The following is a 26884-nucleotide window of genomic DNA, read 5'->3' as shown; positions in this document are numbered from 1 at the left end:
TTCCTGCACTTGTTTTTGTTGTGTATTTATAGTGATTTCTTACCAGAACTGTGCAGACTAGGTTTGCAACCTGCACTGAACACATCATCTTAATAAAGTTCCTTAGTTTGTTGAACCTCCATTGCCTCCTAGCCTCAATCCTGCGAACACCATTTCCATTACTACACGGTATGGCATGTCTTCTGGCAAACCAGAGAGAGATGTTCCCTTCTAAGAGCAACTGCTGATGAATTCAGTCCAAACTCCACTCAAAAAGCATTCCAACCCTAAATGTGCCCCTGGTTTCTAAGCAACAACTTTATGCTTCTGCCAGCTTGTTTTCACACCGTAATGCTCTCTAAGCACAATAGAACCACAGTTTTAATTGAAACCACAGGCCCCCACACATACAAAATCTTTGTCTAGGATGAATCTAACTCTAGCTTTACCCTTCCTTACATAGCAAAACTAAATTAAACCCACTTAAAACGATACCTTATTTCTAATATTTAACAATGCAAATATAGATTCCTTCAAACTATTTCTGTTTTCCAGACACTTAAACTCATGACTTTGTGGCTCAGATGTGAGTGCTACCAACTAAACCTTGACTTACACCTAGCAATATTGGGTATTGAGTGGCGAAAGGGTAGAGTAATTGTATTAAAGGGTTTTGTTGGATCATTAATTAGTAACACTTGTGCCTATTGGATATTCTTCTTTTACAGTCTTGTGAACTGCAAATTAGCCGCACAGCATGTTCCAGCTCTCAGCAGAATCCTACAGCGCTGTCCACAGTTGGCATCTCTCGAGTAAGTTCAATTGCTTCTCTGTGATATCTTCAAACTTCCCTGCCCTGTGTGGCCCAACTAATCAGTGTAAAGACAGCCAGAAGTTACATCTTGGTTCATGTTCTTCTTTCAATGGTTCCCAGCACCAGAGACATTCTCTGTCTCCCTTCTCAATCTTTTATTTTGTCTTTCCGTTCCCATCACTTTTGGCTGGCGTGTTAATTCCATTGAGAACCATCGGGGGTAGATGGAGACGTGGAACATGAAAAACAATCAGATCAGCCTTGATCTAATCAAATGGTGGAGCAAGCTTGAGGGGCCGAATGGCCTGCTTCTGCTCTTATTTTGTATGTGTGTATGTCGGTTTATACATGTTGAATGGTTTCCGAGGAGGACCGAAGAAGTGACTTTAAATGCAAGCTGCCACCAAGAGCTGAATGCTGGACAAAGAATAATTTAAATTTGGGAACATGACTGGAATCATGTTACATGGCACTGGCGTTGAATTTGAGGATCGCAGTGCCTAGCTTAGTGAGATTTCTAGAAATCTTGAGGGATGAATTTTCCCCTAGGGATTCGCCCACTCAATCCCAATGATTTCAGGGGAAGAGCCACTGAAACTCAGGAACAATGGAGTAAAGGTGAGAACCCTCGTAGAAATGTGCCCCTCTCACTCACTTCCAGCTTGATTTTGATGTTTTCTTTCTAGTTATCAATATGCGACTATCTACCCTGTTGCAGAGCTCATTTGGACCGCCTTCTATTGGTTCTCTGCTGCATGTAACCTTGTTCAAAACCCATCCAAAATTCAGTGTAGGAATATCTAAAAGACTTCTGCTTCCTTTTAAACAGACCCAACAAAACACCCTCCACTTTTGTAACGTGTAGCTAGTTTAAAGTTTATTTATTAGTGTCACAATAGGGTTACATTAACACTGCAGTGAAGTTGCTGTGAAATCCCCCAGTCGCCACACTCCGGCGCTACTTTGGGTACACTGAGGGAGGATTTAGCATGGCCAATGCACCTAACCAGCACACCTTTCGGACTGTGGGAGGAAATCGGAGCACCCGGAGGAAACCCACGCAGACACGGGGAGAACATGCAGACTCCACACAGGCAATGACCCAAGCCGGGAATCGAACCAGGGACCCTGGCACCATCAGGCAGCTGTGCTAACGACTATGCCACTTGCCATTTAAAAATGTGCCCTTTAAATTTAATTTATAGGACAATTTGTGCCTGGCCTGCATGGGAACTTACTGCTTGGCCTCTCCGTTTAGAGGGAATATTGGGCCCTCCCTATCTCACGCATTGCAGCACTAACGTGATCCTTTTCTCTCTGGTAGCGATAAGCCTCTCTGACAATTGGAGATACCTCTAGAAGCCCACTCCATATTGACCTTCACCAAGGAAAAGGGGTCAGGGTCATGACACTGTTGACTGATACGCAGAAGCCCAGCCTGAACCACTTCTATTTGTGTAATTACCCCTTGTCGAATAATCTTCCCCCATATCACCCCATGTCTCTGGTTATGTCATTGCAGGCTCTGAATCTTAATTAGAATGCCTTTTGCTAGCAAGAGTATCTTTGTTTTTTTTAGCTTGTCTGATAATGAACTGAAAGACGCTGGTTTAAGAAGACTTGTTGAGATCCTGCCCGATTTTGACATTTCCAAACTGATTAAGTAAGTCTATAGATCATTGATTATTAATAATAAGACTTAGGTGCAGCTCCTGGTATATTAACCTGTAACAGTAAGCACACTCGTTATGTGTTAAATCTTGGATTGGGGTTTAATTACAGAGATGCTGGGTGCAGTTTCTATTCAGGAAGAATGCAAGTACATAATACAATGACCAGTGAGAGATGCCTTAACCATCTGAAATACTGCCCTAAACATTATTGATACATTAGCTCACTAACATTTCATTATTTTATTCATGAAAGATCACTGGTGCCACATTGCACCGAGGGTGAGGATGTGGTCAGACAGTATGACAATGAGTGACTAATGTTACTGGTGTATACGCATTTAAGAATTAACTGCAGCAACATTGGGATGTGAGGAAAGAGGATATGATCTTTTGCATTCATCAAGGGTGTACAAATTAGTGCAGTGGAATAGTGGCCCGTGATTTACTGTGAGTTGACTAGTATTGGTGCACTTACTGATATACCTTGAGACTCGTGGCGGGCAATTTTCCCATCCCACCTACGACGATGTCCGCAACAGGCAGGGCTGGAAAAACCCGCCCAATTGTGTTTATACACCATTGTTCGTATTCATGCAAGCTTCTTTTTAATCCTTTCTCTTCTAGCCTCAGCAACAATGGCACCTCAGAAGATGGGGTTCTCTGCTTGGCATCGGCCCTGAAGAAATGCCCCAGGATGTTTGAGGTTGAAGTGAGGTAAAGAAGAACAAGGCCTTTGTTAATGGAGTGAGTTAGGTGCAGGGTGTCAAGCACAAAGTGAGGCCCAGAGACATTGCAGCCTTTTAATCTGACAAATAGAAACAGAATAGCGAATTCAGCCAAAAGCGCATTACAGAATATCGAGGTAAAAAATATTGGGTCCAGCATGTACCCTCCATCTGGAGAAAGCTTCACATTCTGAGTACCAATTAGTGGATTTGTACTGCACAGATCATATAATCCCTACAGTGCAGAAGGAGGCCATTCGGCTCATCGAGTCTGCACCGGCCACAATCCCACCCAGGCCCTATCCCCGCAACCCCATCTATTTACCCTGCTAATACCCTTGCATTAATGTACCTACAAGTGAAAACGCAGAGGTAGTTATAACTTTTTTACTTATTAAAACTATTTTTGAAGCTATTTTCAAAATCTTGGTATGGAACCTTGGAAAGGAATTTGCTTTTTTTACATTTGAACATTAACTACCTACATCTCCATAAACATCTCAACTCTCCGTCCATTTGGATCAGGCTGCAAATTGGTCACTAAAATCAACAAAGGAGTTAGTTTTTGCAAATGAAAAGGATGGGGAAGTTGCCCCGAAGGAAAGGTAACGTAGTGTAGTGTTCATGTTATTAGAGTGCTAATCCAGAGGCCTGGATTAATAATCCAGAGAACATGAGGGGAATTTTCTCATCCCGCCCACCACGGGAATCATATTAGTGGGAGGGTCTTCCCTTGAGAAGGTGGTGGTGAGCCGCCTTCTTGAAATGCTGCAGTCCACACAGCTGTATTGACTCTTCTCTTAAGAATCCTCATGTTCCCTCTAAAGTGTCTTAGCAAACCACTCAGTTGTATTAACCCACTGCAATGCAGTATCAAGTAAGTGGCCCACCATATCAGGGCAATTAGAGTTGGTGATTTCCACATTCTTAAAGTTTAAAGTTTTATTTACTAGTCACACATTAGGTTTACATTAACACTGCAATGAAATTACTGTGAAATTCCCCTAGTCGCCACACTCCGGTGCCTGTTCGGGTCAATGCACCTAACCAGCACGTCTTTCAGAATGTGGGAGGAAATCAGAGCACCCGAAGGAAACCCAGGCAGACACGGGGAGAACATGCAAACTCCACACAGCCCAAGCCGGGAATCGAACCCGGGTCCCTGGCACTGGGAAGCAGCAGTACTAACCACTGTGCTACCGTGCCACCCCCATTAATTATTTTCATTAATTTCCATTAATTATTTTAAAAATGTACCTCAAGTGTCACTCGAGGTACATTTTTAAAATAATTAATGGAAATTAATGAAAATAACCATGATATCCTGGTGGTGAAGGAAGCAGTTCTGTAAGCCAGTTGATTAGGGACTGATTAAATATTTATTCGGTGAAATTTTCCGTTCTCTGCACAGCGTGCTGGCTGAGGCGAGAAAACTGGATAGTGCATGGGTGGGATTGTTGTCAGTGCGGACTCAATGGGCCGAATGGCCTCCTTCCGCACTGTCGGGATTCTACGATTCTAATTGGTGTGCAGCTCACCAGCTACACAGCTAGCTTTCCTCAGCAGGTAATCCAGCACCTTGTGCAGAACAAATCTGCAGCCTGGCAGGACCAGGCAAGGCCGGAAAAAGCCAGGAACGTGGAATCCTGAGATCGGGGTGCCCTTTTGAAAGGGCGCCCGATTTCCGATAGATAAAACAGGAACCTCCACTCTCCAAGGAAATGGAGAGATCCCCCCCCACTGCACAAGGGGAAACCTGCCCCACCCACACACCAGGAGAACCCTCCCCCCATCGCTAAGGGGAAGGCCTCCCAATGGAGCTCCCTAGACAGCACCCCCCTCTCCTTGACACCTTCTAATTTGGCAAGTCAGCACTCAATGCGTCAGTGTTATAGGTACCGAGCATTGCATTATTGAGTGTCAGCAATGATTTTCTCATGAAGCCGAACTCAATCACATCACCACCCACAGTTAAAGATATACATTTCCTGCAACCACCTGGCAGCTGACTTTGCTGTCAGTCTCCCTCCTTCCTCCTGTCCCCACACTGCACCAGCTGCCGGGTCAATTGCAGCACAGATGTGTCGCATGAATTGCTACTTTTAGAATTCCAACCAGATCGTGACAGACTATTTTAATCAGAACAGTAGGAATTGACCTACCCTTGAAGGGGGAGCAAATTTAAAATTAATCTCAGTGACAATTTAGAGAGCAAATGGTCAGTATGTGGGACAGGCTCCTGGTGAGATGCCGAAAGCATTCGTTTCAATGCAAACTCGGTAGATTTCTTTCAGAAAATACTGTACAAACAATATATGAGTAATTTATGAAATGGCATACAATGGCTTGGGTAAAGGAGGTGGCTTTGGACCTGTGAATCCCGTGGCTTTCTACCCCCCGGTTTTACCTCACCTCATGCCTGGGCCTGTTGTAGACTAATTGATAATGGCTCTGAGTAGCTGCTCCATTACCACTGGAACATGGTACCACCAGGATTGGAGAAGGCAAACTAGATGAGCTTTGTTTTTTTTTGTCTGTTATATCTATGTTTCTAAATTACCCAATGGATCTCAATAATCTTTGGCCTGTGTATCTGAATACAGAATCATAGAATCCCTACAGTGCAGAAGATATGTCATTCGGCCCATTGAATCTGCAGCGACTCTCTGATAGAGTATCTTACCCAGGCCCTCTCCCCTGCCCTATCCCCATTACCCCACATATTTCCCATGGCTAATGCATCTAACCATCTTGGGACACAAAGGGGCAATTTTTCATGGCCAATCCACCTAACCTGCACATCTTTGGACTGTGGGAGGAAACCGGAGCACCCGAAGGAAACCCATGCAGACACAGGGAGAATGTACAAAGTCCACACAGACAGTCATTCAAGGCTGGAATTGAACCCAGGACCCTGGTGCTGTGAAGCAGCTGTGCTAAACACTGTGCCACCATGCCACATTTAGTGCATTTATCCACTCGTCATTGGTTCTTAGATTTATTAGGTGTTAAGGACAGATAACCCATGGGTTGGACTTGTGATATGGCCTAACCTTCTTCCTACAACTCACAATGCACTGAACTTTGCTTTGATCTACAATAAGATTCATGATACCCATCCAAATACTCCATCTGTATATTACATTGTCACAAATTTGCTTTATCAAAGGTATTAGGATTGAGGCTATATGTAGGAGCTCCTCGCTCGAACATTGTGATTAAATGAGTAGTAACATTCACCACCATACATTAATGCAGGGTTTCCAAACTGTGGGTGAGATGAGATCTGGGTCACGAGCTTCAAGGCCGCGATAGTTGCCATGAAGCTTGGACTGATATCTAAGAGCTGGGAGACCCTTTTATAGAATCATAGAATCCCTACAGTGCAGAAGGAGGCCATTTGACCCATCGAGCCTGCACCGACAACAATCCCACCCAGGCCCTCCCCCCGTAACTTCATGCATTTACCCTGCTAATCGCCCTGACACTAAGAGGCAATTTAGCATGGCTAATCCACCTAACCTGCACACGTTTGGACTGTGGGACGAAACCGGAGCACCCGGAGGAAACCCACGCAGACATGGGAAGAATGTGCAAACTCCACACAGACAGTGACCCAAGGCCGGAATTGAACCCGGGTCCCTGGCTCTGTGAGGCAGCAATGCTAACCTCACTGTAAATACTTGCATTTTTTTTTGTTGATGGGTATGGTCTAATTGCAGCCAGTGCAAAAAAGTGTGAATATAGGTAGGTTTTCACTTTTCTTGAGTGAAACCCTGCCTTTTCATCAACTCCCCACATAAGGGAGATGGGGGGTGAAGGAGGGAGGGATGGGGAGGCGAAAAAGGGGAGATGGAGGTAAAGGAGTCGGAGATAGGGCACATTCAAGAATTGAAGCCTCCCCAACCCCCTTCCCCAACTCAATAACCCTTGTACCTCCAAATCTTTGCCCCAGGGTCCATGGAATCTGAGGTATTACGTAGGGGTTGCACCAAGAACTAGTTTGGTAAGCACGTCATTAATGGTTTCTAAGGGCAGTAACTGGTTCCATGTGCCTTGCTGACAGAAGATGACCTATTTACATATCTGCATTTAAGCTCAATTCTGTGTTTGCAATTTTCTTTCTCCAGCCTGAAACATCACCAGACCGTGTTACTTAAATTTGCAGAACAGCAAGAAGACATTGAAGTGAGGTGAGAAATTCGACACAGAAAAGAGTAATTTTAACTACAACTTCTTCATACACTTCGATATAATAGAGTATTCCAGAATTCCAATTTCCAATCTTTTTCCTTAGCCACAATGATCAGGATGGTTGATGTAAATATCGATTTGATCTCATGGGATTCGGAGACTGTTGCTGGTCTTTTGGGATTCGCGTTCTGACTGTTTATAATTGGGGCTGGTGTGATTGAATCACATTTTGTTTTTAGCAGATGGGGTTTCCTTGGCATTTTCTGATATCTGAAGTTCAAATCCCATGATTCTGACCATCCGTCCATGAAAAGCTGAAGATTGGCGGCTGCATTCATCTGTTCCAAATAAAGATCCCTTGGTGTCATGGTTACACAGTTTTAGTGCGATGGTTTCTTGACACTTGGCCTAATTTCAGTTCAGTCCATTAAAATGAACCTGCTCCAAATATGCTGGACCTCACTCAGCCAACGCAACATTTGAATTCACAAAGATTAAGATTATATTTAAACAATCAATATAAAATCTGAGCTTTGCATAAGAAAAGAACACATGTATTTGTTATGAATAGTGAGCTAGTTGGTTAGGATTATGGATGGAGGGACCTGGAAGCTAGTGAGCTTCCTTATTGTCTACCTTTCCTGCGTTGGGAAATAAAATTCACTGGGAGAGAGATGTGGGCCTGTCGATCCCAAATCCTGCATATACCATGTAAAGATAAGTGTCATTTGCACCAGGAGAATGTGGCTGACTGGGGAGAACCCCACCACAAATTCTCAGCAGTTGTATTTGCCCAGATACTGAGCGGAATGTTTCAACTCTGCTGAAAATATAGTGTGTTTGTAAGTTAAACGTCTTTCCATTCCCAGCTGCTGGAATGTCCCAAGTACAGGCGAAGATTTCAGCTCGTAAATTGAATCCATACCAATTCCAGATATTGGTTTGTCCCACATTTCATAATATCCCTACAGTGCAGCAGAGGCCATTCAGCCCATCGAGTCCGCACCAACTCTGTGCATTGGGATATATTATTGAGAGGAGCCAGTTGTATTCTAACTTCCTCCCTGTGTGATTAAAGACTGACATTTCAACGACCCGACAATTCACTTTGTTTTTACAGAGATGAACGGAAGACCCCACCGGTGGATTTTAGACTGAGTAGCACTGGGGATTCAAGGATCGTACCTGCACCTTTGAAAAAACTAAGGTAAAACTGCTTAAAGAATCAGCAAAAGTATCTATTGCACTGCCTTGATAAGTGTTGAAAGGAAGAACCTTTCTTGTATCTTCAGGGTTCCTCCAAAACACTTGATGACATTGAAATGTGATAATTACTGTTTTAATATGGACAGATAAGAAGCATTCCGTACACGGCTTCCTGTGAGTGGGTCCAAAGCCAGTGCCATCGCCCCTAAAAACACGAGAATGACATGGGAAACCTTTGGACATAACCTTCTGGCTCTTCCTACTGGCGGGATCTTCCAGTCAAAGACAAACCTGCCCCGCCCCCATGGTGGGTTCCCTGGCAGCAGGAAAGGCGAGCCACGCAAAATACCGTATAGACATTGGCAGGACTGGAAGATCCAGTGGCCAATGATTAGCCACCTATGCTGCTGGTAAACACCGTGGGTCAGGCTGGAGGGCCCTTCATGTTTTATCATGAATATACATAAGATATACAGTCCGTGTAACATTTGGTTGCGCATTCCCAATGGACGTTTTAGTAGACATGGGGTGGAATTTACCCGTCCCACCCACCACAGAAATCATAGCGTGTGAGACATGGATCATGCAAAGGTCCATTGACCTAGGGAGGGGTTTTCCATTTTCTGGCCTCACTGGGGCGAGTGAGGCCAGAAAGTCCCGCCCATGCTGTCAAAACCTAAACTAGGTTCATAGAACCTTCCATCAATGAAACCTGGGTGTAGATTTAAAGATAACATGAGGTGACTCAATCTAGTGAATGGAATAAATCAGTATATTGACAGCATTCCCATCACAAACCCAAACAACTGTGCATCGTTTGTAGTTCCTCTCACCCGTGTCTGAGCTCTGGGGAAATGTTCCTGTGTAAGAGATCTGGAAGTGAGATGCTCAGGTATATGGTGTATTTATTGGGTGATCATTGTACTTCCTCTGGAGAACGACTGAAATAATCTTTTTTTATGAACTCATTGCAGTCTGACTAACTGCTGCTTTCAAGTGAAGCATTTGGAAGAGCTGGCCTCTACCCTGGAAAACTGCAATGATCTTGCAGAGCTTAAGTAAGTGATGGCAAAGAGTTTTATCCACCAGGCAATGTTTCTGTCCTCAGAGAGTGCTCACTTCTTTTGTCTTTACTGCTCCATGTGCAGACACAGTGTTAGAAACAATTTACTAATATTGCTCCTATTGCTTTAAGTTGCAATAAAAGCTTTGATGTCACAGCAGCTCATCAGATGTCTTCCCAAGTTTAGAAATTATAATTTTTTAAAAATTGTTAGTTTAAGATGCTGACCAAAGAGGCTGCTGTTTAGTGTTTTCATGAACAATAACCATCTCCCAGCAAAGTTAAGCATAGGCCATATTATAATATCCCCTAGTCGCCAGGCCCGGAAAAGTAAGCAGTAATATTTGCTCTGGATTAAAATGGAACCCATATTCTTGGTGAAGCTTTGCCACAGTAAAGCATCTATATGTACCCTTTCTCTATTTCGCTCTCAGGGCTCACCTTCGCTCCTCAACCCTGGTGGGCCCTTGGCCACATGTCAATGAGGCATTGAGCCACTAAGGTGAGGCTTTGCTCCAAGCAGATTGTCTGCAGGTCATTGGTCAGGATCAGCGTACATTTGGTGCCCTGCCACGTTTGATTCTTCATGAAGTTTTGGCCAATCCTTCCACGGTGGTGGTCATCAGCCAGAGACACCAAATAAACTCTTCCCATCTCCCTCCACGAGGTGTGCACCATCTCTAGAAATGTTGACACGATTGCCCTTAAACTGAGTGGCCTCTTCAGAGAGCAGTTCAGAGTGAACCACATTGCTGTGGGTCTGGAGTCATGTGTAAGGATGGCAAATTTCCTTCTCCAAAGGGGCATTAGTGAGTTAGATGGGTTTTTCACAACATTAATCTGACTAATTTCCAATTCCAGATTTATTCGTTGATTTTAAATTCCACCAGCTGTTGCGGTCAGATTTGAACCCATGTCCCGTCGAGCATTAGCCTGGACTTCTGGTCCAGTGACATTACCACCACTATGTCCCCAAGGGGTTGAATGGTTGTTTTTCAGCTGGAATGACGTATATAGTGGAGTTATATATTGGTCGGAATAATGAGCGTCAATACATGCAGTTTTAAAGGGGGTGAAAGAACAGAGAGAGCTGGGGATGTTGGTGCACAAAACCTTGAAGGTGGAAGGACAGATATCCAAAGCACAGGTAATTAAGCATATGGAATCCTGAGCTTTATAAATAGAAGAATTCAATCCAACAGCCAGGAAGTTATTCTAAACCTATATAAAACAATTGTTTAGCCCCTGCTGGAGAAATGGGTCTAATTCTAGGCAGCACTCTGATGGAAGGATGCACATAGTTTGGAGAGAGTAGAGGAGAGACTTACTAGAGTAAATCTTGCTCGACTTACTAGAGTAAGTCTCTTACTCTTAGTCCTCTGACTGTTCATAGAAACTCTACAGTGCAGAAGGAGGCCATTCGTCCCATCGAGTCTGCACCGACCACAATCCCACCCAGGCCCTATTCCCGTAACCCCACATATTTACCCTGCTAACCCCCTGACACGAAGGGGAAATTTAGCATGGCCAATCAATCTAACCCACACATCGTTGGACTGTGGGAGGAAACCGGTGCACCCGGAGGAAACCCACGCAGACATGGGGAGAATGTGCAAATTCCACACAGACAGTGACCCGAGGCTGGAATTGAACCCGGGTCCCTGGCGCTGTGAGGCAGCAGTGCTAACCACTGTGCCACCATACCGCCTGTGCTGATCAAGTGCTGCATGGCTCCAATGATTACTAGGCTTACTACACTTACTAAGTCTCAGGTGTGAGGGATTCCAGTTACAGGGATAAATTTGGGAAGCTGGTTTGTTTTTCTTAGTAAGAAGTCTCACAACACCAGGTTAAAGTTTTTCTTAGGGCAGAGATGGTTAAGGTGATATCTGATAGATGTATTTACAATTATGAAGCATCTCGATAGAGTAAATAAAGAGAAACCACTTCCGGTGGCTAAAGGGTTGATAACAAGAGGACGTCGATCTAAGTTGATGGGCGAAAGCAATAGAGATGAGATGATGAAAATAGTTTTGGACTGAGTAGTTAGTATTTGGAATGCTTTGGCTGATAGGCTTGTCGATACAGATTCCATAATAACTTTGAAAAAGGGAATTGGATAAGTACTCGAGGGGAAAATAGTTTGTATGGATAGTGTGGTGTTGTAACCCTTTAAGGGACATGTCCCTGAAATGGTCATGTGACCTGCTGGTCCAATCGGGAGCCGAGTTGGGATTCACTCAGACTTGCCTCGGCTTGTTCCAGCAGTCAGAAGTTTGGGCCTGTGGAGTTGGAGACCTTTTTCCTTGCTGTGTAACGTGTATAGTTATTCTGTTAATAAACTTTTACTAGTTCACTGGCTGGAGTTCGAGCCTTACCTCGCTACACTACAGATAAGTGGAAAAAGCTTGGGAGTGAGATTAATTGGATTGCTCTTCGGGAGAGCCAGCCCAGATTCTGGTCAAATGGCCTCCTTCATGTGCAGTTCAATTCTAAGATTCTGCACTCACAACTCCTTTCTCTTCGCAGTTTATCGAATAACTCCCTTGGAGATCGAGGAATTGAAAAGTTAGTTGAGCTCCTACCGAAGCTGCATGTTTCCAAACTAATAAAGTAAGTTCATGTGAAAACCCAATCAATGTCCATGTTGGACAAAACCTACTTACACTCAGTGGCATTTTATTCAGCTTTCTGGGTGACATATTTTATAACTTAAGTGGAGCAAACTGCAGCTAAAATCCGACGTATTATGAATTTGGGGGCACAAATGAGGGTAGTTTTACTGTAGCGCTGCTGAGTTGCATTTTATGTTGTATTTGTGTGTTTTGAGAGCCATTTCCTGTGGTACTTTAAGGATCCTTCCCTATCCCAGCAGATCTCTGGAGGGGAAATATCAAGGATACCAGAAATCAGTTTGTGGGTTGCTAAACTGCAGCAATAATGAGGATTGTGAACTAAACTCCTCCTGTTAGCATTGGTTTATCAAGGTTAAAATTTATCTGCATATTATTTTGTAACACAGACTATGGGCTGGATTTTCCCGCCCTTCCCGCCGGCAGGATCTTCCAGTTCCACCATCGGCGCACCAGCGCCGCAGGTTTCCCAGCAGCAGGGGGTGGAATCAATGGGAAATCCCATTGACAACGGCAGGGCTAGAAGATCTCGCCACCGGCCAATAGCAGGCTGCCTCTCGCCACCACGCTGTGGCGGGTGGGCCGGAGAATCCCACCCATTATCTCCATTTACTATGATGGCAAATTGAGGTAACTTGGAAGCCCAGCTTGTAATGCTGAGCGGTAGATTGAACCCAGGATATGAGAATGATTCACCCTTGCCATACCCATTTGATGATTTCCCCTCAGCCAGCTTGCCTTTTGAGTTGAGTTGCCAGGAGAAGAATGACAATGGTCAAATAAGCATAATGTCTGACTGTTCATAGAAGCTCTACAGTGCAGAAGGAGGCCATTCGTCCCATTGAGTCTGCACCGACCGCAATCCCACCCAGGACCTATTCCCGTAACCCCACATATTTACCCTGCTAACCCCCTGACACTAAGGGGCAATTTAGCACGGCCAATCAACCTAACCCACACATCGTTGGATTGTGGGAGGAAACTGGAGCACCTGGAGGAAACCCACACAGACACGGAGAATGTGCAGATTCCACACAGACAGTGACCCAAGGCTGGAATTGAACCCGGGTCCCTGGCTCTGTGAGGCAGCAGTGCTAAACCACTGTGCCACCATACCGCCCATGCCGATCAAGTGTTGCATGGCTCCAATGATCTTCCCTGCAATCCCTGAATATTGTGAGGCTAAATCTTTAATTAGAGAGCACACTCTCTGAGAGAAACTTCGAAGCTGCATTGCAAGGCCGACGAAGGATTGATGCCCAAGGGAAGCCGTTATTACCACCAGATAGTGACTAGAAAACAAATGGCAGCAACCATTGCAGACCACAGTGAGGCCTTTGATTAAATGAAGGGAGGAGAACAGAAAAAGATGGTGTTGCCACTTGGCAATTATAATTTGGCATAAGTTCAAGATTTTGACCTACTTGGGAGGAAGTGAATGTCAGTTTTTAAAACGGTATTAAAATATGCCTGGAGAGATTTGTTTTTAGTAGTATAGCTGGGTTAAAACGATAACCTTGGCAACTGACTCCACAACAAGCCATGCACACAGATGTCCAAAGTAACTTTCTATCTTCACCACAGTGTCGGCAATAATCTCATCTCATTGGCTGGAGTCCTCTGTTTGGCTGGATGTCTGAAAATGGTCCGAGAAATAACTGAGGTGGCAATAAGGTGAGTTGGAAATGTTCAGGAGGTTGAGAGAGTTATTCATGTAATTACAATTCACACAAGAAAATAAATCTGTATTTTCCAACTTTAAAGCTCGTGCTGAGTTGGGATGCTGATTTCATTGTCCAATCACGAAGCTAAAATTGCCTATAGGAATAAGATCTTCACAAAAGGGAACTCCCAAGAAAGCCGAAAGCCATTAAGAAAATTTAAAAATACACTGCTAGAGAGAAAGCCATTTGTCCCATTCCTTCCATAGACCGTGTATAATCTGCTCTACCGTGGACTCCACTTCACCCATTTAACCTACTGAGGAAACGATGGCCATTTTTCCATGATCAAGGATGCTGAAACCTCTTCTTTTGCACAACCTTTACTCTGTACTTAACCATTTAATTCCATTCTCAATCAGAGCATGCCAGCAGTCCAGGGCCAAAGGGAAAAAAAATTCAAAATCTAGGACAAGTGTGAAAACAGGATCCTTTTTTTAGGGCAAGTCCAAATCTGCGATCTTATGCACTTACACTAAAGAAAAACCTCAATAACTGTTTCTCGCCTGTAGGGGGAGTGGGCAGGGCTTAAATCACCTGAACACTGGCTGAGAGCAGCAGAGGTTGCATTGCGCATGCGCAGGTCCCCCTGCAGTGAGAGCAGAGGGACCTGTCACTCAGTCTCTGCTGCTCTCAGCCAGTCTCCATAGCCTCAAGCAGGCAGCCCCAACCAGCTCCTGCAGGAGCGCGTGGCCTATTGTGACTCCCCACCTACCCAGACTGATCTACCGCCATGACCCCCCTCCCCACCCGCCCAGACCGATCTACCCCCACGTACCTTCCCATCTGCCCGGACTGATCCACCCCCGTGACCACCACCCCCCCCCCCCCCTCCCTCACCACCACCTGCCCAGACCAATCTACTCTCACCACCCCATCCTGCCCAGATCGCTCCCCCCTCCCTCCCCCTACCAATCGCAATGCAGAATGGTGCGGGCCTTCCTCCCACCGATGACCATCGTGTCCCGCTCCCTCCCCCACCAATTACTGTGTAGAGTGCGCAGCAGTCCCCCTCCCCCCACCACAAAAAGACCATCCCCAGTCTGGCCCTGCCCCCTTGGCACTGCCAGGGTGCCAGGCTGGCACTGCCCAAGGGGCAACATCCCCTTGGCTCCAATCTCTGGGGGGCCTCAATGGCCCCCAGTTACCGGCGAGGCGATCATGTCTAGTTCCCGTTGCTGGGGACCAACTGTGATCCTTGCCAGAGAGAACCTCACCTGGCGAGGTCACATAGTCAAGTGAACCCGGACGATACGTCCCAGGCTCGCTTAACACATGCAAAACATATTTAAATTTGATTTAAATAATTTATTCAGCCTCGTGCCAGAGATGGGTGCGAGGCTGACCTCGCCGGATATCCGGTGCCGGTAAAATTGCAGGAGGCGAGAAATCAGGCACGAACCTGATTTCTCGGCTCTCGCGCGACCTTACTGGCTTGCCCCGCCCATTGGCCGGTGGGGCACAATGGTAAGATCGCCCCCAAAGTGTGAAGTAAAAAGTTGTTACCTGATGCTAAATACAAATTGCAATCTTCTTCCTCACATGGAATCCCTGCTCCCGTTTATAAGTACGCACGCTTTGATTTTATGAATGACACCATCAGAGCGCTCCCAGCCCCGCCATGATGTACACCATCAACTCTCAAAGCATGATGGGAAATCAAAGTGTCAAATTAATTGTCTCAATAGTTTATTTTTATCTGTGTAAAATATAACCGTGTGATTTTCCTTCAGGGTCGCTGAAGTTGTAAGTAAGTGTTTTGTTAGTGCTAAGGCCAGAAATTTCCTGGGGAGGGCAGTGGCAGGAAGTGGTGGAAATGTTGGGGTTGGGAAGGGTTTCTCCTGATTGACTACTGGAATGCTGGTGGAAGGTAAGCGGACAGATGCACTTACTTTCCGTTGATTTTCTGTCAAAGTTACACTGGGTGATTGGGAAAACACTAAAGCATTTGAATCAAAGGCCTTTTTTTTGCTAAGATAAATGAACTTTCATTTTTGAGCAGCTTCAGATGCTGTTTAATACACAGAACACTACCTTTGTTTTGTCCACACACAATACACAAAGGTTGCAGGGGATCATTTTCACATAAGGAGCAGGGAGGGGATGGGGGAGCAACTCAAAAGCAGTTTTCAACCTTTAAGATCTAGACGATGATACACAGTTTGCTACTGTCCACACAGGGAGCACTGTGCTACTTCAGAGATTTCGAAAAAGATGAATGATTATGGTAGTACTGGGCAAGTTTATGCCTCTGAGCAGCCGCAGTGAAGTCCCCAGCACCAAGTTAGTTGCATGCCTAAGTCAGCGGAAGCACTTCTGGGCACAAATAAAATCTCTTTGCCCATTTAAGTGGATTAGATTTCATCACCTCCTTGCCCAAATGGTGCTGTTGGAGCACTAACGACACTGCCTCTTCAAAGCACAGAATGTCTAGACCACAAGCAATGTACAGTCACAATCAGCTCTCACACTCTGACAAAGGGTCTTCTAGATTTGAAACGTTGGCTCTGTTCTCTCTCCACAATGCTGAGATTTTCCAGCATTTTCTGTTTTTGTTACTGTCACAATCAGCCGTTTTCTTTTCATTTTTATTTATTGGTAATTCCTAGCTGTTCTGGAGAAGGTGGGTAACAGGTCTTGAATGCCTACAGTTTGTGGGGTGATTTGATTTGATATATTATTGTCACATAGAGTCATAGAGGTTTACAGCATCAAAACAGGCCCTTCAGCCCAACTTGTCCATGCCGCCCAGTTTTTATCGCTAAGCTAGTCCCAATTGCCTGCATTTGGCCCATATCCCTCTATACCCATCTTACCCATGTAACTGTCTAAATGCTTTTTAAAAGACAAAATTGTACCCGCCTTTACTTTGCCTCTGGCAGCTTGTTCCAGACACTCACCACCCTCTGTGAAAAAATTATCCCACTGGACCCTTTTGTATCTCTCTCCTCTCACCTTAAACCTATGCCCTCTAGTTTTAGATTCCCCTACCTTTGGGAAAAGATGTTGACTATCTACCTTATCTATGCCCCATATATTGGGATACAGTGAAAAGTATTGTTTCTTGCGTGCTATACAGACAAAAATATACCGTTCATAGAGTGCATAGGAGAGAAGGAAAGCAGAATGTACAGTTGCAGTCACAGATAGGGAGAAGAGAAAGATCAGCTTAATATGTGATAGGTCCATTCAGATGTCTGATGGCAGCAGGGAAGAAGCTGTTCTTGAGTTGGTTGGTACGTGTTCTCAGACTTTTGTATCTTTTTCCCGATGGAAGAAGATGAAAGAGAGAATGTCCGGGGTGCGTGGAGTCCTTGATTATGCGGCTGCTTTTCTGAGACAATGGGAAGTGTAGACGGAATCAATGGATTGGAGGTTGGTTGATGGACTGGGCTTCGTTCGCAACCCTTTGTAGTTTGGTACTTTTGCAGTTTGTAGTGCCGTTGGGTAGGAAGTTCCAGAAGATAGAGGGTTCTAGGATTTTTGACTCAATGACAATGAGATAATGGTGACATGTGTCCATGCCAGGGTGGTTGTAACTTGGAGGAGGAAAGATTTGAAATAATAAACTTTATAATTGCTTTCATTTTGATAGTTGAGAAATTTCATCCCTCTTTTCAATTCTGTTTTAGTTTGGGGAAGAACGGAAAAGGACTAATCAAGTTCTGTGGGAAATGCAGGTAATTCTACTATTCTTCGAATTGCCAGTGTTTTAAAGAGATATTTTTATAGTGTCTTATCACATCTGTCTCCAAACTGTAATGTGCCACTTCACAGTGAAGTGCATTAACTGTTATGTGTGTGAATACAGCAGCTATTCTGCAAGATCCAGCAAACAACACTTTATAAATAACATTAAGGTCAAGGTTGTACATCACAAAAAGAGGCCCTTTGACCCATTGTGTCTGCCCCAGCCATCAAACACCTATCTATTTGAATATCAATTTCTAGTATTATAATAAATTATAATTGGATGTGTTGTTGGATTAAAGTGTTAATGAAAGATTTTTGTTACTGTGAAAGGATGGTAGCCAAGTAGAAGCTGTGATGGGGCATCTCTTACGTGGAGAATGCGGGGTCCATGTTGGGAAAGGGAGGTTGTCCTATGAGAACCAAAGTCTGAGTGGACACCATTCAGGAAATATCCTCCTCTTCCTGAGGTATCCTCAGAATTCCTGGTGCCAATTGTCTGTGTCCTCGTGATGGTGATGATATGAAGCTTGCAACAGAACACCATGAACTCGAGCACCTGCTCCAGTGTGTACTAGAGGGTTCATCCTGAGCGGTTCAGGAACCGGAAGCATTGCTTCACCAATGATCTGCTCCACAATGTTCCTGGTGGCGCCATTGCTCTCGATACACACATTGTTATTTTCACCTGATTGATTGGCAGTGGGCAGTGGTGAGAAAGTGGGGGTTTGAACCATGTATCGAGGGAGCACCATTCATCTCTGAGAAGCCATCCTCTGGTTCTCCCTGGAGGTCTGAAAACAGTGGCAATAGCTGACTGCTTCAGAATGAAGGTATCAAGACTGCTGCTAGGATAGTGGGCATTCACCAGTATGAATGTATTGTACATGAATCATAGAATCTCTACAGTGCAGAAGGAGGCCATTCAGCCCATCGAGCCCACACTGACAACAATCCCACCCAGGCCCTGCCCGTAACCCCACTTATTTACCCTGCTAATCCCTCTGACATTAAGGGTCAATTTAGCACGACCAATCCACATAACCTGCACAGCTTTGGAATGTGGGAGGAAACCGGAGCACCCGGAGGAAACCCACGCAGACACGGGGAGAACATGCAAGCTCCACACAGACAGTGACCCAAGGCTGGAATTGAACCTGGGCTCCTGGCGCTGTGAAGCAGCAGTACTAACCACTGTGCCACCATGCCACGCATCAACTGTGCATTGATGGATTGAGAGCTCATTTAGTTCCTGGACCTCTCCCCATTGAGATGCGGACCATGTAGATCATTGGGAATCCCGCTATCCTGGGAAGATCATGGGATCTCTCATCCTGCTTCTTCCTGCTGAGGGAGATAACCATCTATTCACCTCAGCCAGCTTAGAGGCTCTCCGTTGTTGAGTGGATACATCGCTGGACAGCTTCCTGGGAATATGTCACCCGCTCCTGTCTGGATTTTTTTCCAGGAAGCTCAATGAAACTGACCTTATCTGCCACTGACCTCCCCAGTGTGAGGCTCCAGGCTGTGTTGAAGGCGGTGATACAACTCTGTAACCAGCTCCTTGTTGAGTCAGTGTGGCCTCACACTCTGCTGCTGGGTTAGGTGTAGATTGGTAAAGTGTTCTTGGATAACCTGGGGTGGGCCGGGACGAGTGCCCCATGCCTCTCCCTCTTTACGGAGCTTCCCCTCTCTGCAGCCTCTGCTCCATTTGTTAGTCATGTTACAGGCCCAGATGTACTGTAAGTACAGTCCCCATACCTCATCCAGAGTTGGGTCACTGTTAGGGAAAAGTTAGGGAGTAGCAATAATATTCAATGGACATTTTAAATTTTAGATGGTAAACAAGAAAGATGAGGGTCACTATTTTGGAGGGAGTTTGCTCTTCAGTTGTATTGTGAATGAAGTCAGTGGCCGGAATTTTCTGGAATGGGGTGGGTGGGACCTTGGTTGATGACTAAATCAACAGTATCTCCTTAACCAATGAGATTTAATGATTGAGAATGGAATGGCAATGATCAAATTCTGATCAATTACAGTCACATCATTGACAGAAAGAGAAATAAAGGGTGAGATTCTTTGGCCTCCCCTCAGCGATTTACTCAGCACCGGGAGGTGGTGTGTCATTCGCTGGCAGTTCAATCCTCTGGTCCCGCCACTGTCCGTAGGAATTCCCACTGAAACCACCCCATGTCGCCAGGAAACCCATGTCATGGGGTGCACCACCAGTGGGTCCAGAGAATCCTGCCGGCGTGAATGGCCAGAGAATTCTGACTGAAGAGAGGTAAAGAAAGGTTGAAATAAGAAGGAGAAAGGAAAGGAAAAGTAAAAAGATATTTCATCAAAAATTTAAATACTTGTAAGAATAATTTACCACCTATAGGAATGAGGATCCACAGTTCAAAATCATCCCTTTTTGGGCTGGAGAGGCTGTGTAGCATTATGGAAACATAAACCTTACCATCAGGAAGCTCTTTATGCTGTTAAATACAAGCCCAAACTCTCTGCAGCGAGCTTAATCTAGAATTAATGTGCAAATGCTGCAATTTCTTACAACTCATGGGAAGGTTGAGGGCACGCTGCTGATTCTGCAAGGCTAGCAGTCAGTCAAAGGGGTATATTTTCCACACCGCAAGTTGCTGGAAGATTTAAACGCTAATAAAGGTTTGTTCATTCAACATTTGTCGTGAACACTCCAGGCTGCCCATCCACCACAACTCTAACAAGAAATTTAAAACTCCATACCATATTTCTCTTATGATAAATGAATTGCTCCTCCAATGGTAGCCATGCCTCCCGTTATGAAGGCTCTAAGATCTGGAATTCCCCCTCAGATCTCTCTGCCTCACTGCCCTTTCTTTCCACATTCAAGAACCTCCTTAATGTCTACCTCTTTTTGATCAAGTTTCAGGTTCAATCATAGATTATACCATAGAATCCTACAATGCAGAAGGAGGCCATTTGGCCCATCGCGTCTGCATCGACCACAATGCTACCCAGGCCCTACCCCCATAACCCCATGCATTTACCCTAGCTACTCCCCCTGACACGAATGGGCAATTTACCATGGCCAATCCAACCAACCCGCATAGCTTTGGACTGTGGGAGGAAACCGGAGCACCCGGAGGAAACCCAGGCAGACATGGGGAGAACGTGCAAACTCCACACACACAGTGACCCAAGGCTGGTATTGAACCTGGGTCCCTGGCGCTGTGAGGCAGCAGTGTTAGCCACTATGCCATTATCTGCACTAATGTCTCCTCGTGCAGCTCGGTATTTAAATTTGCTCAATAATGCGCACATGAAGTGCCTTTTTTGTTATGCGAAAGCTGCTTTATGTAAATACAGGTTATTATTGCTGTTTTATAGTCCTCCCATTAACTGGGTGCTGTTTCTTTAACTATTAAACACCTTGAGCTTATGGACTGCTTTACAGAAAAAACATGAAATCCAGTCTTAGAGTTAGCTCCTCAGTCACCGTGGGCTGAACTGTACAGGGCACTGTGTCCCTGTGCCCTGACTGAAAGGTCAGGGGTGGAGCTCACTCAGAGTCAGAACGGCTGCTCCACAGCCATTTAATATGCTGGAGGCATGATTTCTGCCCTTCAGGGACAGGAGGTTCTTACAGGGTTTTCCACCAGTTAAATACAAGTGATTGAACAAAGAACAAAGAAAATTACAGCACAGGAACAGGCCCTTCGCCCTCCAAGCCTGCACCAACCATGCTGCCCGTCTGAACTAAAACCCCCTACCCTTCCGGGGACCATATCCCTCTATTCCCATCCTATTCATGTATTTGTTTAGACACCCTTTAAAACTCACTATCGTATCTGCTTCCACTACCTTCCTCGGCAGCGAGTTCCAGGCACCCACCACCCTCTGTGTAAAAAACCTGCCTCGTACATCTTTAAACCTTGCTCCTTGAACCTTAAACCTATGCCTCCTAGTAATTGACTCTTCCACCCTGGGAAAAAGCTTCTGACTATCCGTTCTGTCCATGCCCCTCATAATCTTGTAGACTTCTATCAGGTCGGCCCTCAACCTCTGTCGTTTCAGTGAGAACAAGAGATGAAGCCCTAAAGCGGGCATTAATTGCCCAATTAAGGGACTCGATTGACCCGCCAGTAGGTGGGCCGCCTGACTGCTCTGCCGCCGCTGCTCAAATTGTGGTGGAGTCAGGGATGGGTGGGTAGGTGGTGGCCAGGCCACCCACTTAATTTAACTTGGCCAAATATGGGGCAGGATTTTCCAGTCGCACCTGCCCCAAGACCAGAAATTCCTGCCTGAGGCCAACAGACCTTAAAATGTTCCGCCAAATTTTCCGTCCCACCCACTACAATTCCCACGGTGGGATCGGAAAATTTACCTCATGATCATAAAATAACTGGGCTAAAGTAGAACATTCGGATGAGTCAAATGCTCACAGGCTTCATTCTGATTGATGATTAATAACAGTTTCACGTTGATGGGGAATTTGTAATGAACAATCAAATGGCCCAAATCACTTATTCTTTCCTCCCTCCCCTGGGTATTACCCCCCTTGCATGTTTCCTGTCCCTTCACATCACTTCATGTAAATGATGGGTGATTTCTTTTGTTTCAACTTCAGATTTCAACAGGGACAAGGCTTCAAAGAATCATCGGAAATCTTGTCATTTGGTGCTAAGTACGGGAAGGAGGACTTGTGTGTGCCAAAGAAAATTCGGTACGAAAATATTGTCAGAAAAAAATAGAATTTAATTGTAGTCTTTTTGAGGTATTTTAAGTATATCAGAAATGACTAATTTAAATCAGGTCTACAAACAATGTTTATAAATCGTTCCAGAAGTTTTGAGTTTTTTGTGTGTGGCGTAGCTCTTTAATCTTCATCCTCCAATGGAATATGGTGCTTTGTGTTACAGTCTTGAAGAGTGTGAAATGGATGATAAAACCATGGGGAGCCTCTGCTTGATACTTGAAGAGTGTTCTGGACTTACAGAGCTTGAGTGAGTACAAGATGGGGATGAAGATGGGCTAGCGAAAAGCCGTCGGATAAAGGGACCTAAAGTCGAAAATTTCTTTTTAAACAATTTGCCAGTGACAGTCAGTACTACAACTCTTGCTCACCGATGAAGTGTTATATCTGGGAAAAGTGAATGAGCAATATGAGAAGGGGTATATTGAGGCTAGCTGGTGACTTATATCAGAAGGTGAATTTTAAAAAAGCTTGGCCTAACAGATTGGCCAAGGAACGCAGTTTTAAAGCCTTTAGAACAATGTGCTGTAAAGGTCAAAGGCCACCTGAGTGAAGTACCAGAGAGTTGCATCACCCCCTTCCACAATCTTCTGCCTCTTCCCAATAATAACAGTCCACCAATGTGACCTCTCACAGAAATTGCTAGAGAAAACATCAGTGCACATCCTAAAACATCACTTTGGAATTAGATTGGTAATCTTTGTCCTGGAGTGCAGTGTTGGTCATGGGATTAAATTTCCACTAGTAACTGGGCGTCACTGCTTTCTTGGCTTTGCTCTAGGCGTTTTTATTATTTAAGATGTTTAGGCAGTCATTTTGAGAACCTGATTATTTTGTAGATTTACTGCACAACCTTTTTCAACATTAGGGGTATGTTGGTGCTCCCAGCTGTGCTATCAAAACATCAAAAACACATTGGTTGAGGAATAAAGTTCTTTGCAAATATCCATGCAAGGGGTTTCACATGGCAGAGGAGTATGCTGCCTCCAATATTCCTTTGGTGTTCTGGTGTCTATCCTAAACTGTGGCTGTAAAACTGGTAGATGTAGTATAACAGCAGCCTAACAGCATTCCGAAAACACAATAATAACTGAATATGGACAGCACCTACATTGTTATATTCTTAGAGTCAATGGTCTGGAATTTCAATGGGAGTTCTCTATGTCTACTGGGCTTTAGCAGAAAATCTGAGAGTAGCCAGAGTAAAAGTGACCAATGATGCTATTTCTCTGTAGTTTCCACTAAAGTTAACTTGTCCAGTTAAACTTCTGTATTATTATGCACTTGGACTTGTAAGTACCTTTTAAGAATTCATTGAAGAACACATCTTGGTGAACTACTACTGTGGTTTGACCTGTATTCTTTCCATTTACAGCTTGTCAAATAATGCACTGAGTGACGAGGTTATTGCAGAACTACTGAATCATCTACCAGGCCTACATGACTTGAAGATTTTGAAGTAATCCATTCACTACCTCTTCAGAACTGTGATTTATTATTCTAAACATATCTTTACACGACTGAGTGTATCCAAGGAATGCTGTAGTTGATGAACCTACACTCAATCAGTTGGAGACTTCCCTCTTGAGGAACTACACTTCTCCATAAAGCTATGCTAGGATTTTTTTACATGTGCAGTGGATCATGTGAATCTGCATCTTACTGGAGTGTTTCAGTGGGTAACTTTCCTCCCTCTCTACAAGAAGGTCCCATGTATAAGTCCACTCCCGGGACACATTGGCAATATGAAAGAGCCCAGCCACTGATGCAGACAAGCCAGCATGTATCGGTGCTGATCCCCAGACTAGTTAAACAGGGAGGGATAGTGGCGGGAATGGCATTCAAACCACCTACCAAAACCTTAAAAAAAATATGGTTGATATGAAGAAGTAGCCAAGCAGCACTGTGGCATCCCCTTGTAACTTGGGAAAAGTGGAAAGCGGAAGGGAGAGTTTAAATGTGCACCTTAACATTCTATCTGTATATTAGTGGGGATCTGATTTAGTTCTATAATATTTTATTGTAGGTATTTGTAATTGTTTTCTCTGCTTTGATATCTACAGTATGACACGGCTATATACTATAACATGGCATCGCTGTTAGCAAAATACTTGGCTGAAAACGACCTTTCTCAGACTGAAAGGTTTTGAGATGTTCTTAGCCAATTGGTGGGAGGGCAGCATGTAGAAGCCTGTCTCTTTTACCAACTAAACTGCTTTATGTTCACCCTAGAAAAATTCAATTGTTGATTTTGCCTTTCTCCATCCCTCCCGCCTCCTAGCATCACAGATAACGTAATCTCACCAGACGCTATCCTTTTGCTGGCTCATTCTCTGAATGTATGTGAGAATATTCTGGAAGTAGAAGTGAGGTAAGTGCAGAGAAATCTTGCATTGAAATATTGGGGGTGCTTCAGCATAAAGAGGAGTGGGAATTGAGTCATGGAGCTAATTTGCCAGCTTTCTACCACCTGCCGACTCTTCCAGAATTTTCCGGCAGATGGTAAGGGCGAGAGAGTCTCCTGGTCAACCATGTGGAGTGGCAGCCCCTCCCCTCAAATTATCACCTCTGACTAGCAACCTGTTCCTGAAAAAATGTATGGAAACAGACATAAGCATGAGCTTTGTCTGCCTCATGTGCCAATAAGCAAGGGAAGAGGAAAGAAGAATTGCACATGGAAATTAAAGGGAGTTCAAATGTATTTTTCAAAATAAAATCTTCAGCGGCACGACTGTGAATATCTTCATCAGCCTGGCTCTGGGTACTTTGTAGAGTCATGATGTGGAGATGCCGGCGTTGGACTGGGGTGAACACAGTAAGAGTTTTAACAACACCAGGTTAAAGTCCAACAAGTTTATTTGGTAGCAAATACCATTAGCTTTCGGAGCGCTGTTCCTTCGTCAGATGGAGTGGAAATGTGCTCTCAAACAGGGCACAGAGACACATCTCTTTAACCTGTGCTTAATGCTCCCTCCACCCACATTGTCTGTATCTTTAAGACCTGGCTGGCTGTAGGGATTCGCATTCTAATCAGTATTCTGTAACTTGATTTTTGTGTCTCTGTGGACTTTAACCTGGTATTGTTAAAACTCTTACTTTGTAGAGATCAGAGTAGGGTCACATCACTGAGAGAATGCCCTATCCTGATGTAGTTCTGATCGATTACCCACCATGAATTACCCACCATCAGTCCTCAGAACCCTCTCGAGTCATTTTGTGGGAATGTGATTGTTTGAGATGCTGATGTTATCTCAGCAACTTGAGGAGGAGTGATGCGCCTTGTAAGACTGCACAAGGAGGAAATGAGACAAATGGGCAATTGCTCTATTTTTAGTGGTGAAGTTGAGGGATAATTATTCATCCAAACAATTGAGAGCTCCCTCCTTTCCTTTTAGTCGCGTGCCATGGAGACTCTAAAATTCCCCTGAGCTATAAGGAATAGATGTGGAGATGCCGGCGTTGGACTGGGGTAAACACAGTAAGAAGTTTAACAACACCAGGTTAAAGTCCAACAGGTTTATTTGGTAGCAAAAGCCACACATGCTTTCGGAGCCTTAAAGAAGGAGCTTAAGGCTCCAAAAGCTTGTGGCTTTTGCTACCAAATAAACCTGTTGGACTTTAACCTGGTGTTGTTCAATTTCTTACTCTATAAGAATAGGGCAGACCTCAGGTTTTAGTGTCTGATTCTATGGCATGCATGATGATGCTGGATTCTTTGCTGAGTTAAACCTCTGCCCCAGGTTCTCTACAATAATGACGATCTCTTGCAAGATCACAAGTGTCAACCTCAGTCAGGCACACAACCTAAATGAGCAAACAACCTGACCTTGAACCAATGCGAGGAAAGCAGTAATTTTAGTCTGCATTAGCTCCTAATTGCTCTCTGCTTCATCAAGCAGTCAGAAATGGAGGAAGAAATCTTTTGTGATGAGCCAGATTTCTCAATAAAGCGTTTTTCCCTCACCCCACTGAATACAAGCCAGTGACAGGAACTGTTCTGATCACTCTCCGTTGCAATTGTGTAAGGGGCTGGCCTTTTAAAGAAAAGCCCAGGAATTCCATTGTGTTCCTGGTGGTCTCCCATGGTAACTCCAGCAGCTGACTGATAGTAGAAATTCTGGAGAAACAGCTCAGTACGGGGTGGGGAAGGTGTGAATCTTAGAATCATAGAAACCCTACAGTGCAGAAGGAGGCCATTCGGCCCATCGAGTCTGCACCAACCACAATCTTGTGGGATTTCAGGGCCAGCCATCCAATGGTGAAACATGAGTGCCCTTCTTAATATTCCACCCACCCCAGACCTACCCCTCGCCAAGCCCTACAGTGACAGAGCCCTCCCTACACATACAACAGAGCGAAACCAGATCTTAACATGTTAGCTTATTTTCTGTTACAGAGCGAGTGGCCGAGCCTCAATAATCCTCATGAAGAAAGATTGCAGGTGAATGTCT

The 26884-nt window shown here is 44.7% G+C and overlaps 1 protein-coding gene across 2 annotated transcripts in view; it reads left to right on the top strand.

The window, feature by feature from the left end:
- nlrc5 (NLR family, CARD domain containing 5) overlaps positions 1–26884 on the top strand; it is a 191942-nt gene that overhangs the window by 87372 nt on the left and 77686 nt on the right. For both annotated transcript variants that reach the window (XM_078211022.1, XM_078211023.1), the window contains 14 exons: positions 708–791; positions 2373–2456; positions 3091–3180; positions 7322–7384; positions 8506–8592; positions 9566–9649; positions 12184–12267; positions 13872–13961; positions 17641–17688; positions 22308–22403; positions 22600–22683; positions 23809–23892; positions 24715–24804; positions 26830–26874. In XM_078211022.1, the coding sequence (XP_078067148.1) occupies positions 708–791; positions 2373–2456; positions 3091–3180; positions 7322–7384; positions 8506–8592; positions 9566–9649; positions 12184–12267; positions 13872–13961; positions 17641–17688; positions 22308–22403; positions 22600–22683; positions 23809–23892; positions 24715–24804; positions 26830–26874 (1113 nt within the window). The remainder of the gene's footprint in view (positions 1–707; positions 792–2372; positions 2457–3090; positions 3181–7321; positions 7385–8505; positions 8593–9565; positions 9650–12183; positions 12268–13871; positions 13962–17640; positions 17689–22307; positions 22404–22599; positions 22684–23808; positions 23893–24714; positions 24805–26829; positions 26875–26884) is intronic.

This window comes from Mustelus asterias, chromosome 4 (assembly GCF_964213995.1).
Source record: "Mustelus asterias chromosome 4, sMusAst1.hap1.1, whole genome shotgun sequence".
Classification (NCBI taxonomy): Eukaryota; Metazoa; Chordata; class Chondrichthyes; order Carcharhiniformes; family Triakidae; genus Mustelus; species Mustelus asterias.
The sequence above is the reverse complement of the archived record's forward strand: the minus strand, read 5'-3'. Positions and strand labels throughout refer to the sequence as shown.